The sequence below is a fragment of the Struthio camelus genome, chromosome 11 (assembly GCF_040807025.1).
Source record: "Struthio camelus isolate bStrCam1 chromosome 11, bStrCam1.hap1, whole genome shotgun sequence".
NCBI classification, from domain to species: Eukaryota; Metazoa; Chordata; class Aves; order Struthioniformes; family Struthionidae; genus Struthio; species Struthio camelus.
In genome coordinates, this window is record NC_090952.1 from 25494633 (window position 1) to 25509054 (window position 14422).

General features: G+C 47.4%; 2 protein-coding genes across 8 annotated transcripts in view; one reads left to right on the forward strand and one right to left on the reverse strand.

Moving 5' to 3' along the window:
* Nucleotides 1-5158, forward strand: part of DLG3 (discs large MAGUK scaffold protein 3) — a 61122-nt gene extending 55964 nt beyond the window's left edge. For 3 of the 6 annotated variants that reach the window (XM_068957581.1, XM_068957582.1, XM_068957583.1), the window contains 2 exons: nt 610-701; nt 2486-5158. In XM_068957581.1, the coding sequence (XP_068813682.1) occupies nt 610-701; nt 2486-2592 (199 nt within the window). In that variant the 3' untranslated portion in view covers nt 2593-5158. The remainder of the gene's footprint in view (nt 1-609; nt 702-2485) is intronic. The other 3 variants (XR_011143561.1, XR_011143559.1, XR_011143560.1) reach the window with 3 other exon arrangements.
* TEX11 (testis expressed 11) overlaps nt 3570-14422 on the reverse strand; it is a 43548-nt gene continuing 32695 nt past the window's right edge. The window contains exons 29-30 of one of the 2 annotated variants that reach the window (XM_068957579.1): nt 12807-12971; nt 3570-4884 (exon numbers count right to left, since the gene is read on the reverse strand). In XM_068957579.1, coding sequence (XP_068813680.1) covers nt 4786-4884; nt 12807-12971 — 264 coding nt within the window. In that variant the 3' untranslated portion in view covers nt 3570-4785. Of the gene's footprint in view, nt 4885-11440; nt 11767-12806; nt 12972-14422 lie in introns of those variants that run through there. The other variant, XM_068957580.1, reaches the window with a different exon arrangement.

Sequence of the window (14422 nt, forward strand, 5' to 3'; positions counted from 1 at the left end):
CCCTAAGGGACCGCAGAAGAGAGACATCTCCTGCGTGCCTGAGGGAGACCTTCTGCTTGTCCTGCCGCTCGCGACCCCAGGAAGCACAGGGCGGAAAGGACATGAGCGCTGAGCTTGCAACTCTCTGGAGCAGCAACAGAGAATATTATCTGTGAGGAAATTTTGTGGCTAGAGATGGACTCTGAAGATCAGACTAGATTCTGCTGGCACTAAAGGGACTGGGAAAACCCCTTGTCAAGCCAGAAGTGGAATTGCTTATTTTTGGTATTGTATAAACCTGAGGGTACCTAGGCAAGGAGGGTGGCAATACGCTCTGGAAAAGCAGAGAGATTTCTTCAGCGGTCCTGAAAATTCGGAGGATTGTCTGGATTTCAGTCCATGTCTGTGTTATGGTGAAATGAAAGGACGGTGACAATAGAAGGAACTTTACGTGAACAGCCGAGGCAGCAAAAGAGCATGTGAGCATGGGTCCTGCCTTTCTGAGCTAGGTCTTGCACAGCTGCCACTGTGCAGAGGGTTCCCAGGCACCCTTGGTCTGTGGGGGGGCTATTTTTGCTTTTTTTCGCTGCTAAGAAGAAAAGGTAAACTTGTACTTTTTGTGCATGGCAGGGAGATGAACCGGAGACAGACATACGAACAGGCCAACAAGGTCTTCGACAAAGCCATGAAACTCGAGCAAGAGTTTGGAGAGTATTTTACAGGTGAGTGTCCCAAGTAGGCTTGTGTCTGTTTTCTTTTGTTTTTAAGCTGGCAGCTGTGACCTCTTTCCCAGCACTGTCGTACTGTTGGGTCATGGGAAAATGTCCAGCTTCACCAAAGCGAAAAGAAATGGCACTCTGCCAACGTGGCTCTGCAAAGGGACTGTTCGGAGATCAGAGGATAAGAGTAAACCCGCTCTAGAGAAGGAGACAAGTTGTTAGGCAGGATTTTCTCAGTTGGTGAAAGCCTATCACCAACTTTAATTAAAAAAAAAAAAGGCAGGGGAAGCACAGCAAATATGCGTGGTGCTACACGGCTGCAGGAAATAAGACTCCCTGCACGGGGGAAAGGGAGCATATTCAAAAAAGAGAAAAGAGTCATTTTAAAGAAGCAAGATGAGAAGTCACCTAAATGATGAAGACTGTCCTGGGTTATTACGAAACATCTCTCAAAAAAGACTGGAAAGTTGGCTGACTTCCTAAGCAGTCTTTGCTGAAGAGTCAGTCCCAGGCTGCCTAGCAATCCGTGCCTGCACAAACGAGCAGCTCATGACACAGGCATCCTTGTGTATTAAGGAACTAATGTTTGTAACCTGTGATTAATCCTGGAAAATCATGGGCAGGCAAAGGGGCAGAGAACCTGATCTTCGCTCCAATATGTGATAACTGTTTCCTCTGAAGTGAGGAGCGATAATCCTGCCAAAAACTGCATTACCCACCTAACAGCTACTATGACAAATTCCAGGCAAAACATTTACCAAAAGTGGATCTTCGCTGAGAAAATGTATCTGTACAAACAGGGTAGAAGCCTTCCCCAGAACTTCTGTCACAGGGAGCCGTTTCCAGAGCTGTAGGGTGCTTTTTCAAGAACCGCAAAGGAAATGTGCCTTGTGGTTTTTGCCAAAGCCATGGCATACCATCGTGCAGTCTCACCTGGTGAGCAAGTTTGGAGCTGACCTGGGAAGGAAAAGCTCGTGGGTAAAATGCACTGTTGGAAGTAGTCAGGGATGTGCAGAGATGGACGTTGCAGGGAATGCTGTGCCAGGAACTTATAATTGGGGAATGGAGGTACTGGAGGACAGTCCTGGCTTGGCTGCAGCGAGGGGCTGAGTTACCAGAAAGTCCCATGTGTGTCTTGCTCTGCTGATGTAGGAGGCACAGTGACGTTCTTAGTGTCGCATCCCGAATAAGCAGCGAGGTTGTTGCTGGTCTTTGGGAAAGCATTAATCTTGGCAGTGACAGCAGTGAGCTGGCCTGACCCAGGGTACATGACAGTGCTGCGGTTCCCACCCCACGGTGGATGAAGTAGCAAATGCGAGGAGTCCTCAGCAACGGGCCAGACCAGATGGACAAATGCGGCACCTCTAGGTACGCGTCTGGCGCGCGCGTGCGGAGGAAGGCCCTGCCGTTCATCGCAGCCGCGTGGCAGGGAGGGCGAGTGCGCAGGGGCAATCGCTGGGCCGACACGCCGGAGTTCGCACCCCGTGCTGCACCGCCGCGCAGTGTCCACCTGCCCGCAGCCTCAGCGCCGTGGTGTGACACGGCTTGCAAAGCTGATTAGCAGCCCGGCTGGCACCTCGTACACGTGAGCAGCTCTGCCAGTGTGGGATCAGCATGAGCTCGCTCTAATCCTCTTGGACACGCTGGTTTAACCCTCTGTGTCACCGCGTGCCTGTTGTAGCTCCTTTGACGTGGGTTGTTTCGTTCTCTCGTAACTGGGTGCGCTATCCCAGCCCCTTTGCTGCGGACAGGAGGCTGAAGGTGTTACTTGTTCTCTCCTCTTTCAGCCATCGTACAAGGAGACTCTCTCGAAGAGATCTACAGCAAAATCAAACAGATCATTGAGGACCAGTCCGGGCACTACATCTGGGTCCCGTCCCCTGAGAAACTCTGAAGATGTCCCTCATCTGCTTCCCTATGAGCAGAAGATCTCTGAAGTCCCACCCCACCCAAGCCCTCTGCCCCAAGGGGGGGGATGTGAAAACTATTCCTGCCCCTTTTTTAGATCGTCGCAAAATTGAGTTTTCTAGTCCTGTTTCTTTTGTTGGGATGAACTGAGCTCATTCATCACGTGACTGTTCCCACCATTCCTGCATGGACCTTCCCATTGCTCCATTAGAGACAGATGAGAACCCATTCAAGAGTCGTTTTTTATTATTATTATTATTATTATTATTATTAACTAAACCAAGAATCAAGATGGGAGGCAGCAGCTAAGGACTAATGTAAGAAACAAGTGACACAGCGGACTCTGAGAACACGAGCCAGCAGCAGAGCTCCAGGGGCATTTTTCCAAGCGTGACTGTCTAGCAGCTCTGAACAGCGCAACAGAAAGGCAGCAGAAAGCATTTTATTTATCTGTATATGTAATTTATATATAATAGAGAGATATTATATATATATTATATATATATATATGTGGACTAGGAAACCTGAGGGACCTCTTATATGGTACTGTATTATTGCAAGGCTCTTTCAGTTTCTTTGTCCCCATGGCGGGGCACAGGGAGTCCACTTGGGCAGGACGAGATCGAAACGGTACCGCAGGCTTTGGGAGCGTCTCCGAGCCGCTCGGCTTCCTGCCAGCCACCGCCCGGGGCTACGCGGCAGAGACCGGGCTGCTGCGTGGACAGCAGGGGCCGGTGGTCCCCAGGGACCCAGGAACGAGCAGCAGCCGCTGAGCTGAGTGAGACGGGGAGACATAGACCGAGCAGGAGGCTGCAGAGCGAGAGAATGGATGATACTACATATTAAATTGCACATTGTTTTACACACCACCCTCTGTGTCTGCATGAGAGGTTTCCTTTTGGTTCTTTTTTTTTTTTTTTAAGCTGATGTTAAACCAAAACCATATTGTGTTGCTGTGTTGGCTTTTGTTTTCTCTTTTTTTTTTTCCATTACTCCTTTTTTTTTTTTTTCCCCCTCTCTCTTGTTAATAACGAACTGAACGGGTATAAAATCCAGTTTTTTTAACTTATTTTTTAAGCTGGCTCTATTGTAAATAGAATCTAGGTCCGCGGTGTTTAGTTAGGAAATAACTCTACCAGCCGCCTGGAACAAACGTACCGGCTGTCCTTGTCGCTGTGGAAAACCTGGGGACGCTGGGCTGGCCCTGCGGTCACGGGTGAAACGCTCCGGTCCTGCCTGCGGCGGCCTGCTGGCATCCCCGTCTGCATGAGCCACCGAAAGGAAAGGACCCGGCTGCGCCTCGGCTGGACGCTCACCCTTTTCCAAGTCAGTAACAGAACCGGGCAGCAGCTGAAACGCTCCCTCCCTCCCTCGCTCTGCGCCAGATTTCCCGGCTCCGCTTCCCCTGGAAGCGGCAGGGGCCGCCGGGCAGCAGGCGTCCTTGCAGCACGGCCGCGGCCTCGCTCGCTGCTCTGCAGGTTGGGCCGTGGCGGGTGAAGGCGCGTCCTCGCTCCTGTGTCTTTGGACAGCTCCGCGTAAATCCTGTTGCTGAAATCGGGCTTCACGCCTTCGCCCACGTTGGCCTGAGCCAACCGTCCTGGGCGCTTTTGCTTGCGGCGCTGCGGGGACAGGATGACGCGGAGAGGCGTGCATGGGTCGTGCCGCGCATGTCGCGGCGCCCGTTAGTGCGGCAAGGGCGAGCTGGCTGTCCCGGGGCCGCGCTGGCTGCCACCTGCCAAGGGGGCCCTGCCGCAGGGACAGAGCTCGGTGGGCAGCGTCGCGCAGGGGGGAACTCGTGCACTGATGAGCTGTGTTTTCAGGCACTCTTAGTCGCGGTAGACGCGCTCGCCCTCCTTACAGAAACCCTGTACACGGCGTTGCTCAGCCAGTGCGCCGGTCGCCCTGTGCGCAGACGCAGGTAAGTCTTGGCCTGTCCCCCCCCTGCTGTTAACTAGGGGCGAAGGAACGCTGCCAGATGGGGCCGGGGCGCTGCTGGCCTTCCCGCAGGTCGCCGCTCCGGGGCCGTGGCCGGCGCTCAGGCGTGAGCGAGACCTGCCGTGAAGCTGTCCTGAACTGTCCTGCATCGCAAGGCGAACCCCGAGGGGGAAGGAGCAGCCTCTGGGCCAGCCGACAGGGCTGCAGACTAGGAAGAGCGGCGGTGACGGGAATCACGCTGCTGTCAAGTGTCCGACAGGAGCGAACGCTGGCACCGGCGTCCTGGTCCGCATCTGGAAACCTGCTCCGCTGGTCCGGCTCCAGCTGCTGTAAACGTCAGTCCCTGGAGAAGTGGCGTAGGTGAGGCAGAAGTGCGTAAGCCGCTGGTCACGCGGCGCCTGTCCCGGGGCTGCCTTGCCCTTTTCTTTTTTTCCCCCCTCCTAACAGCCTGTCTCCCTCTCATCAAGTCACATGGAGGAAAAAAAAAAAAACAAAAAAAAACTGCTGTACTCCATGGCATAGCTGACAGTATCGAATCGATCATGACAACACTAGTTGGTTGCCAGTGTTTCTTCCAAGGAGACATATATTTTTAATAAACAGAGAGTTGCAAAGAACTCCGGCTTTGAGACCTTCTTGCGGAGGCCGTCGTTGCGCGCCAGCCCCTGGGTTTTGGCACCGCTCTTAGCACCTATCGTAAGGTCGCTCCCCAGTAAACGTAAGTGTGAAAAGAACCAGGCTGAAGCAAACAAAAAAAACTTGTTTTCTGGGCTAAGGCAGTCACTAAGAACTGGCCTAAAAGAAAGCAAAAATAAAAAAAACTAAAAGGAAGTGGCTTTATTTGCAGCCATAACGAGGCCACTGTAAAGCGCTCTGGTCGGGCGCTGGCTTTGGGCTGACGGCTTGACCCAGCAAGTGCATTTTGGGCTGCAGCTTGGCTCGTGGGGAGTTTGTTCTGCGACTGTATCAAATGATAGGAGTTACGTGTTGCTGCATAATTGCCCACCATTGGGTATAAAGGCAGCAAAGTGCATATAGGCCCCGCTAATATGGAGTATCTTTTTTTTAACAGTTTACCATGCTATTTATGCATCAGAGAGAAAGAAGTTGTAAAGAGAAAGTTTGTTCTCAGGAAATAGCCAGGGGCTGCAGCTGAACCAGGCTCTAGCAACACCATACTGTACAGCTTCCTTTTTCTACTGCCTTTAAGTACAGTCAGTAGACGTGTTCACTGGAAGGCAACTGGTTTTACTGGTGTATGGCACATTCCTGTCTGAACCTGCTTTGTCATTTAGCTGAGGTGACTGAAAGGTGAGAGGGGTGGTTTGTCTCTTAAACCTTTCCAAGTCGCATGAGGAGTAAAGCGAGAGTTCAAGGTCCTGCTGAGCTTGTGCACAGTCTGGAGACAGGCCACAGCTTATGGAGCTCACTGGAAAATACAGCCAGTGGGTAACTTCCTATGACAAACTTTTGCTGAAAGATACTGGGAAGACAAGTTTTCGGAGCTGTTTTCTGTATGCACGTTCCCTCTTCAGGCAGCTATGGGCTACGAGCACCCAGGCACTGCTCCTGGGGCACCCACCGCCCCCCCCTGTCGCTGGTATCTGCCTTTACAGGACAGAGCTTGGCTTATGGCCTCAGCATCTCTCACCTCATCAACCAAGAGCAAAGAAGAAGAAAGGGTAGAAGGTGGGTGGTGAACGCACACATGGGCAGAACGCCCTGAACGCCCTAACGGTAGCTACCTTGTGGTGGTGGTTGCTAAGCAAATCTGAGCAAATACTGCTCCCAAAAATCAAACAGTTTCCTACCAGAGCAACTAAGATTTGGGTGACTGCTGGCGGGGTCTGTCAGCCACATGCCGACAGCTTGAGGATGATAGGAAAGGAATGAAGAACTTGCTCCTTTGAAGCCTTTTCATGAGCTGTACTTCTGGCTAAGGACGGACGGCTCTGCCTACCAGGACCTTTGCAAAGTCCTTCTGGAGCATGAAAGAGCAGGGCAGCGTCCTGGGTGTGAAATGTGGGGTTGTTGGTGTTGTTTTCCCCTCTCCAAGATGCTCTGCTACAGATGTGATTGCAACAGGCAAGAAACTAATCTGCCCTAAACCACTCGTAGGAAATTAGACCATAAGCGGCTTGTGCTATAGAGAAACAGGTCTCTGCTTCTGTCTCTGCTGTTCTGGTTAATTAACTATCTCGTTCTTGTTAACCGAAGGGAAGCACGGTATCTGCGAGGCTGCTGGACAAGGGTTTTAAAGCAATTTAATAACAGCTTTCTCCAAAAGTTTCTCCCCTTCAGTGCCTGAGATGCAGCACCTGCCCGGCTGTCTTACACGTGGCCTTTCTTGCCCCTGATGCAGAGGCAGCGGAGGCCCCGTAACCTTCAAGGACTGCTCGTCTCCGCGTGCCTCAAACCTCCACAGCAGGCTGCCGGGCACTAAAGGCTCTGTGGTGAAAAATATGTTCTCATCATGTGAAAACAGTGTCTTTCACTGAAGGAACCTTATGTACCCTGTCCTTCAGTGTTTATTTCTCTTGCCTCCAAAAGGAGGGCCCATGTTGTTTTAGTTGTTTTACCCCTCATTAAAAAGCATTAAATTGGTTGGGTCAGCTCGTGTAGCAGCTGCTAATGGTGCAAGCGTACAAGAGGCGACTGTCACTAGCAAAATCTCGTTGGGGCCACGTCTGCCTCGCTGCAGGGCTGCCGGTGGCATTTCCTCCCTATTCTTAGTTCCAGGGCACTACTTGACCAAAGCTTCTGCCCAATCCTCTAATGAGCTTCAGACTGCTTCCAATTACCTTGATTTCTGATTACTGTGATCACTTCGACTCTTCTGGCCTTGACCTTAGTGCTACTGGCCAGATCAGCCCCTCTTTCTTCCTTCCTCTCCAAAATGCTCCATGTAGCCACTGCGTTAATGGTGGGAGAGAGCCCTAAGGGCATCCCAAGTGGGATGGAGATCTCAAGTTGCTGGAGGGTCCGTGCTCCTACTGCAGGTGCTTCTGGATGAGCAGTGGCAAAAGGGGCTCTAGGGCTCAGCGTGGCTCTCCTGTCTCTGTCCTGTCCCCCTGCCAGACCCTTCTCAGTAAGGAGACCCCCCCCCTCACCCCCCAACCACATTCCCTGCAGCCACACTCCTAAGGCTCTGGGGTAAAACACCCTCTACCCAGCCTCATTCTCCGAATCACACTGCGTTTCCTTTGCTCCTCTAGACTGTTGCTGCTTCCAAGACAGTTAAAAAAAACTGGCAGATTAGGAAAAAGAAAAGGCATGAAATACAGGCCGGGGGGGGCAGAATATGTAAACCACCACCCTAGACGACACATTTGTGCTCTCAGAAGCCAGGAGGAACACTGCAGTTACAGAGCAAACGTTCAGCACACCCTGAAGTTTCCACAGTAATGTACAGATCAGAAAATGCTGCTGCAATGCCACCCTCTGGAGCAATCTGTTAACAGCTCAGGATGAGTACCGGGATCCTGCAAGCTGAAACCAGGCTGCTCAGTGACGAGAGAAGACTTGAAGGGGAGTAAACAGGACGGATTTTTTTTTTCCAGGTTTTGAACTGAAAGAGCTGGGCAGGGTTCCCCTGCTCACCCCACCCCACCCCTGGCATATAAACAAGCTTGTTCTTCTTACTACGTGGGAATATCTATTTTGTCTCAGGTAAAGAGTTCAACAGCTAACTGTATGGTGAGGTCCATTAGTTTCCCTAGCAGAGCTCTGCCGTTACTGGCTTAAGACGGCTTATATTGTACAGACATCCTAGCTGCGTTACTGGACTACAAAGCAACATTTAGCCCAGTAAAATAAACACTGAGCCCAACTGGCATGGACCAGCCTACATCAGCAACTCGGCCTGCAAAGCAGAGCGCTTGAGTGCAAGCTACCCTATTGGGAAGAGTCACTGGAAATGCCAGCTTTGGCCCAGGAATTATTTGGGAGTGCTAGGTGGCCAGCGCTACAAACATACCAGGGAGCGTTCTGCAGTTTTCGCTCACCTCACCTCCCAGGGAGGCAGTAGCTTTGAAGTCAATGCAAAATGATTTTGCAAACAGATTTCAAGAGCTTGTCGTAGGTCTAAAACTAGTGAGTGCAACAAAACCAATATCAAAGGGCTCCTCCAAGTACCTGACAGCTAACTAATGTCTGATTCAACTATAAGGAGAGAAATTCTTGCCCTACTTAAAACCTATGGTAAATACTAAGCCTGGAACATAATAGGCAATGTGAAAAATGAGCAGAGAAGAGGTAAGAAGTACCATCAGCACAGTCCATAACTGATCTGCTCTGGACTCATTAGTCAAGTCTGTATTATAAAAGAAACCAAAGTGAGCATCTCCAAGGGAAAAAAAAAAAAAAAGAATTCAAACAATTCTGGCTATAGGCAAAAACACAAATAATGCAGCCTTCCTACAGCTGTACGTAATTACCTGCCATACTTACTGGGCAAATACGATCCCATCTGGTACAGTCTGATACCTTTAACTGTTTAACTGTTAGGCAAGTCAGAACTGAGAACCATAATCAAAGGTGGCCTGGCAGGCACCAAGGAGGTACTACAGGCAGCAGTGGATATCTTTGACTCTATGGCATCATTTATGGTTATTGTATCACTGTGACAGAGCATATCGTCTCCAAAACCGTGACTCCAAAAGTTTATGTGACAGTTGATGCCGGACTTTTTATGGGTTCAAAGGTGTTTCTTAGATAAACAGAGAGCGCATTTTTCATTCGAGACCTGCAAGCCAGCTGCTCACTGAGAGCTACATCAGACCCAGTGAACTGAGCACTATATGGAAAACTTACCCTAAATAGACCCATCCTCCTATTTCTGTCTCACAAGAGTCATCTGCCATCAGCTAGCCCTGCTGATTTGTCTGGGCACCATAAAGGCGATGCCACTCAAGGCCAGTGGAAGTGGCTTCCACTGCTTATCTCACCTCAGTCCGACAAATAAAGGCCCTGTGGCAGACCTCAGGAATAAGAACAGATAAATAATCTCCATTTGAGGATAATTATTTTTGCATTCTACATGACTATTTCCACAAAGATACATCCCTATTCCTATCAGTGTCTAGTTCTATCTAGCAGAGCCTCTACAGCGACAAGACACTGCACAAAAAAATGTCTAGCACAGGCACAGCTCAGGCAGCACTAGCCTCGGCCACAGTGCCCAGTATCTCACGAGCACAAGGCACCACATCCTATAAACTTCCTGATAACTTCCCTGGTTGCCATCTTCAATGAAATTCACTCCTGGAGGGAGTCTCATTCTTGCACTATTATTCAGAAGCTGGTGCTGACTTGTGCAGCACTAAAAAATGCCTCACACAGTATGTTCCTACTTGCATTGCTGTAAATGCCACAGTGACTTATGCATCTGCATGTATCTGCCTTCAGGAAATGAGCTAGTATCCAGCTGCATAACAGACACGAGGACGTGTAGGTATGACAAGGGCTGGTTTCCAGTTTCAGCAACGCGACTCATAGAGCGGTGCCTGGTGCACACAAAAGTAGAACTCGCTAATATGTGGTTTACTTAACTGTCAAAGGAGACAGCCCTGTAGCTTTGACAGAATAATACAGTGCAGCTGAATTTTTTAATTGTTTCTTGCTGGGAAGGGCCCAGTTCACTCCACTAAGCACACCACAAGGAGAAGCTATTCTTCCAGAGTACATCAGTCTTTCAGAAGGAAGTAAAACTAATGCAATTTCGTCTTTTCTCTGGCCATCATCCTGCCATAAGCTGCCCAGCTCCCTATCTAAATAGACTTTAATAAACTGGTGCTAATAACATGTATTTTGACATTTAAAAAAAAAATCAAAATTAAGTAAGATTTGATCTCACACCAGGTGATCTTATATCTGAAAGACAGCGCTGCCCATCAGCCCTGCCTTCTTTATAGTGTTAGTTATGATCATTAACCATTCTAAACAAATTAAACCGGGCTCTGCAAAACTTTGAGCTGGGCTCAAATGTCATGATCTTAAAAAATAAAAATTGCTTAATTAAAGAGAAACAGAATTATTTGTGAAGTGATTTTTAACTCAAGCATCATATCTGCTTTTTTCTTGATTTGTTTTGTTTTGCCTTTATTTTTTCTCTCCAAACTCCCATACCATCTATATCTAGCCTCTGCTGGAAGCCACAATACTGGTCTCCAGGCATTCAAAGGACTTACGGGAGTGCACCGTTGGTTCCTCCCACTCCACCTTTATTTCCTTCCAAAGAAAGGCTGGGGGGGCATCAGAAGATACTCGCACTCGAGACCTTCTACTCACAGGCAGGTAGAATGCAACCAAAATTTGTGCCTAGGAGTTAGGACACCAAGATGTGTCGTGGAGCACATCTGTCCTACAATACAGAAGACAACACTAAGGCCATGCTTTCTCCAACTTCTGAGCCTGCCTGTGCAACAGCAACAGTTGCATAGAACTCATTAAGTTTCTTAACCCCATTCCATTATCCACGCTGCGTTTCAGTTTGGAGATACCTTTCTGGCTAATCCAGCTGTATCTGGATCCATCCATTTACCAGCCTGTGTGTGCACACGGATTTGGGGGGATTTCATGCTGAATTACGGCTGGTGTGTTACATTTAGCGGTCTAGAAGCAGCAGTGCCTAGTCAAAGCTTTAGCTTTTTTCTGTGAGCTGGAGAGCACCTGCTCTTTTTTGATTCTAATTGAATCGTGAGCCTGGCAAACAGCTGTGAATTCTTGCACATATTGAAATGGACCGAAAACTAAACAATCATTTGATAAATATTTATGTAGCAAGGCAGCCATGGCATCCAGAGGAGATGCATGGTCCTGGAATACTTTTATTGCTCGCACTGCCTCTACTACTAAAATCAGACATTTAAACTAACCATTTATACAACAGCAGGCCCATCTCATGAGAAAGCTATGTATTTATTTCCAACTATTACAGAACGAAAACGGTTCCCTAGAGGAAAACAATTACATTTCTTCCATAAATATTTCCTGAAAAGTACAAAACTTTTAAACTGACAGCAAGAGGGAGATCCTGGTTTCTCTTCCAACGCTCCTGTGACGCCATGCCCCCGCAGAACTAACAGCCTCTTTCATTCAGCAGACTGTTTCCAAGAGGGACCGGGGTCCTCCTTTTTTGCAGTTGCAGCTGTCACTATTCTTGACGTGGAAGAAGCCCTTTTGCTCTGTCCAATTTATCCAGCACCTCACTATAAAGACCGATCATCTGGAGAATATAAGCACCAACAGTTGTCTGAGTGAACAAGGATGGGTAAAGCCGTATCACTCAACTAGATAACAGGAAGTGACAGGGAAGAGAAGTGAGGGAATAGGTCGGAAACTACAACCTGCTTCTAAACCTAAAAATTCAGGTTGATGTAAAGATTTTTGCACAGATTTGAACACAGTGGCTTAGGGAAAAAAATAGTAAAACCAGTGCAACCTATCAAAGATGGATTTATTTGTGCTGCTATAAAGCATAGCTTATAGCCAATGCTTACATCAACGTATAAAGCTATTCTTACTGTCTTAATTGATGTACTTAAAATGGTATAGGAGTTGCAATCAGTTGCAAGTCTTGACTGACTGGCTTGTGCTTACGAGAATGAATGATGACTGCATACATCATCCAGGCTGTACTTTGTTGAGACCGATATAAAAACTGTAGAGACAGAAGCTTACTTATGACGGAGTAAGAACACATCTTGTTGCTTTCTACAGAGGTACTGTACCCCAAATTCCTCCCTCACGGGAATTGGCTAAGCAACACCTGGAAAGATGTGCTTTAATAATTTTAATCACATCAGTTTAAACCCAATTAATAGTAGATTAAATTAGACTAGAAATCAAGCTTAAAAGTATCCACATAAAAGGTAATTTAACTAAACCGGCACAGCATCATGCCTTTAGTGAATGACGGCTAGGCACAAGGATACCCTCCCAGCCACAAATAGTTAGAAGTTTATTTCCAGTCAGTTATTTGCGTAAGCCTTCCAGTAAAAGGACACCACATTACTCTTTCTGCTGTGTATCAAATCTATTCTGTCTTCACTTTCAAAAAATCTTTCACCATAAAGCTCCCCCAAATTATGTAGGCACCATGCTTCCCCTGAAATTCTCTAAGGATCATATGTAGTGGTTTCTTCACCCAGATCCATATCCTCAAAAAAAAAAAAAAAAAACACCACACACACTTCCTCCCCTCCACTACCAACTATTCCTAACAAATCCATTCTCACCTCCTCATATCCATCTGCTTACACTTACATGGCCTTCGTAGCTTTTCTTCAAAGATCCTAAGTGACTGAGGAAGCGCATTCCTAGTCCACACCACTGCTCAGCTTCCTTGTATTTACCAATGCTATACTGCAATATTCCTGTATTCCAGGCTCTTGTCATCAACCAAAGGATCTCCATCTCTGGGTAAGCATCCTAGAGTAGCAAACAAAGCTACAGCTAATCAGAAAATAGAGTTTTCACTTTAAACCTGACTAATCAAGAGTGTATTAGAGTTTAATATTACAGCAGGAAAACACGGATTTTTTTTCTGCTAAGCAGAAGACAGAATTCCTTCTGAGCCGGTTCATATCCACCACTACCAAGCAGTTTGTGTCCAACACGGATAAATAACGTTGCACTTACCTACTGGTAGGACAGGAAATACAATTTTCTGGGGCTGAGAATGATACTACACTGGCAGCATGCTTTCCTACAGTCTATGTACAGACAGGCTGGACTTGCTGCTGCAGTACTTTGCAGTTTATCCAGACATTACTGAATATCCCAATACCTGCTTGCTCACTGCAGATCAGAAGCAGTTCTCAGTGTTTTCAGAATTTCTCTGTCGCTGCAGCAAAGGTTTGCCAGAGTGAAAGCTGCCCTTACTGATAACTCTAGAATGGAAGCTGGAGTAACCAACAAACTGGTGGGGAACTGATTCAGCTGGGGAAGCGAAGGACAAGCAAGGAATTTGTCACGTGAAGCCTTAAGGGGTGCTTGGAAGGGCTTGTTTTTCCTATTTGATAGATACTCTAAGCAAGTTCATTCCAAGTAAGAGGGCCCAGAGTGCAGCATCCGTTCCTGAATAGGAGGGACAAATCAGAAGTGGTGTACCAGCTTTCTAACCGATAATGTTCTGATGTGCTGCTCTGATTTCCTTTTCTTAGTGTGGTGCCAATTATCATCTACTGCCATGAGCAAGACTGCAAAAAAGGGTTTCTAGCGCTGATGAAATTAGGCTTTTATGAATATCAGTCCACATTAACATTTCATTCATATCCCTCAACAAGAACACTAGGAGAATTTCAGTGAAAGCCAGACGCAAACATGGACACGTTCTTTTTTGGGAAACCAGGAACAGCATATCTTTATGTCATTTACATAAAGGAAGAGATATTCAAACATGACTGAAGAAATAGTCGTGCGCTGCGATGAAGCTATGAAATCTAACAGTGGTTTCATTAACCCTGAATAACAGGAATATTCCTTAAATTATTGTTATCTTTGAAATTCTATGTAGAAACGTCCGACTTCCTCAGTACAACTACTTTCCCTGTATAGCGTATTCTTCAGGCCTGAAAGGAGCAGCAGAAATGCAAGAACTTACCAAAAGAAAGATTTCATTCTCCATATACCTGTCCTCACAGAAACAAGTTCAAGAACAAACGCACTGCAACAAATACTCACAGCACAGGAATCTAATTCTAGGTGATTTGGAGAATATAAGAATGTAATAAGTCCCCCTAAATAAACTTAACCAAACAGAGCTGAGCAAAAAACAATGTTACCTAAATTTTATCCTGCTTTAAACTGATCTGGAAAAGTAATCTGCATTTACAAAACCATATTCAGTGTAGCAATGTAGAAAGCAAGAAGAGGAAAGA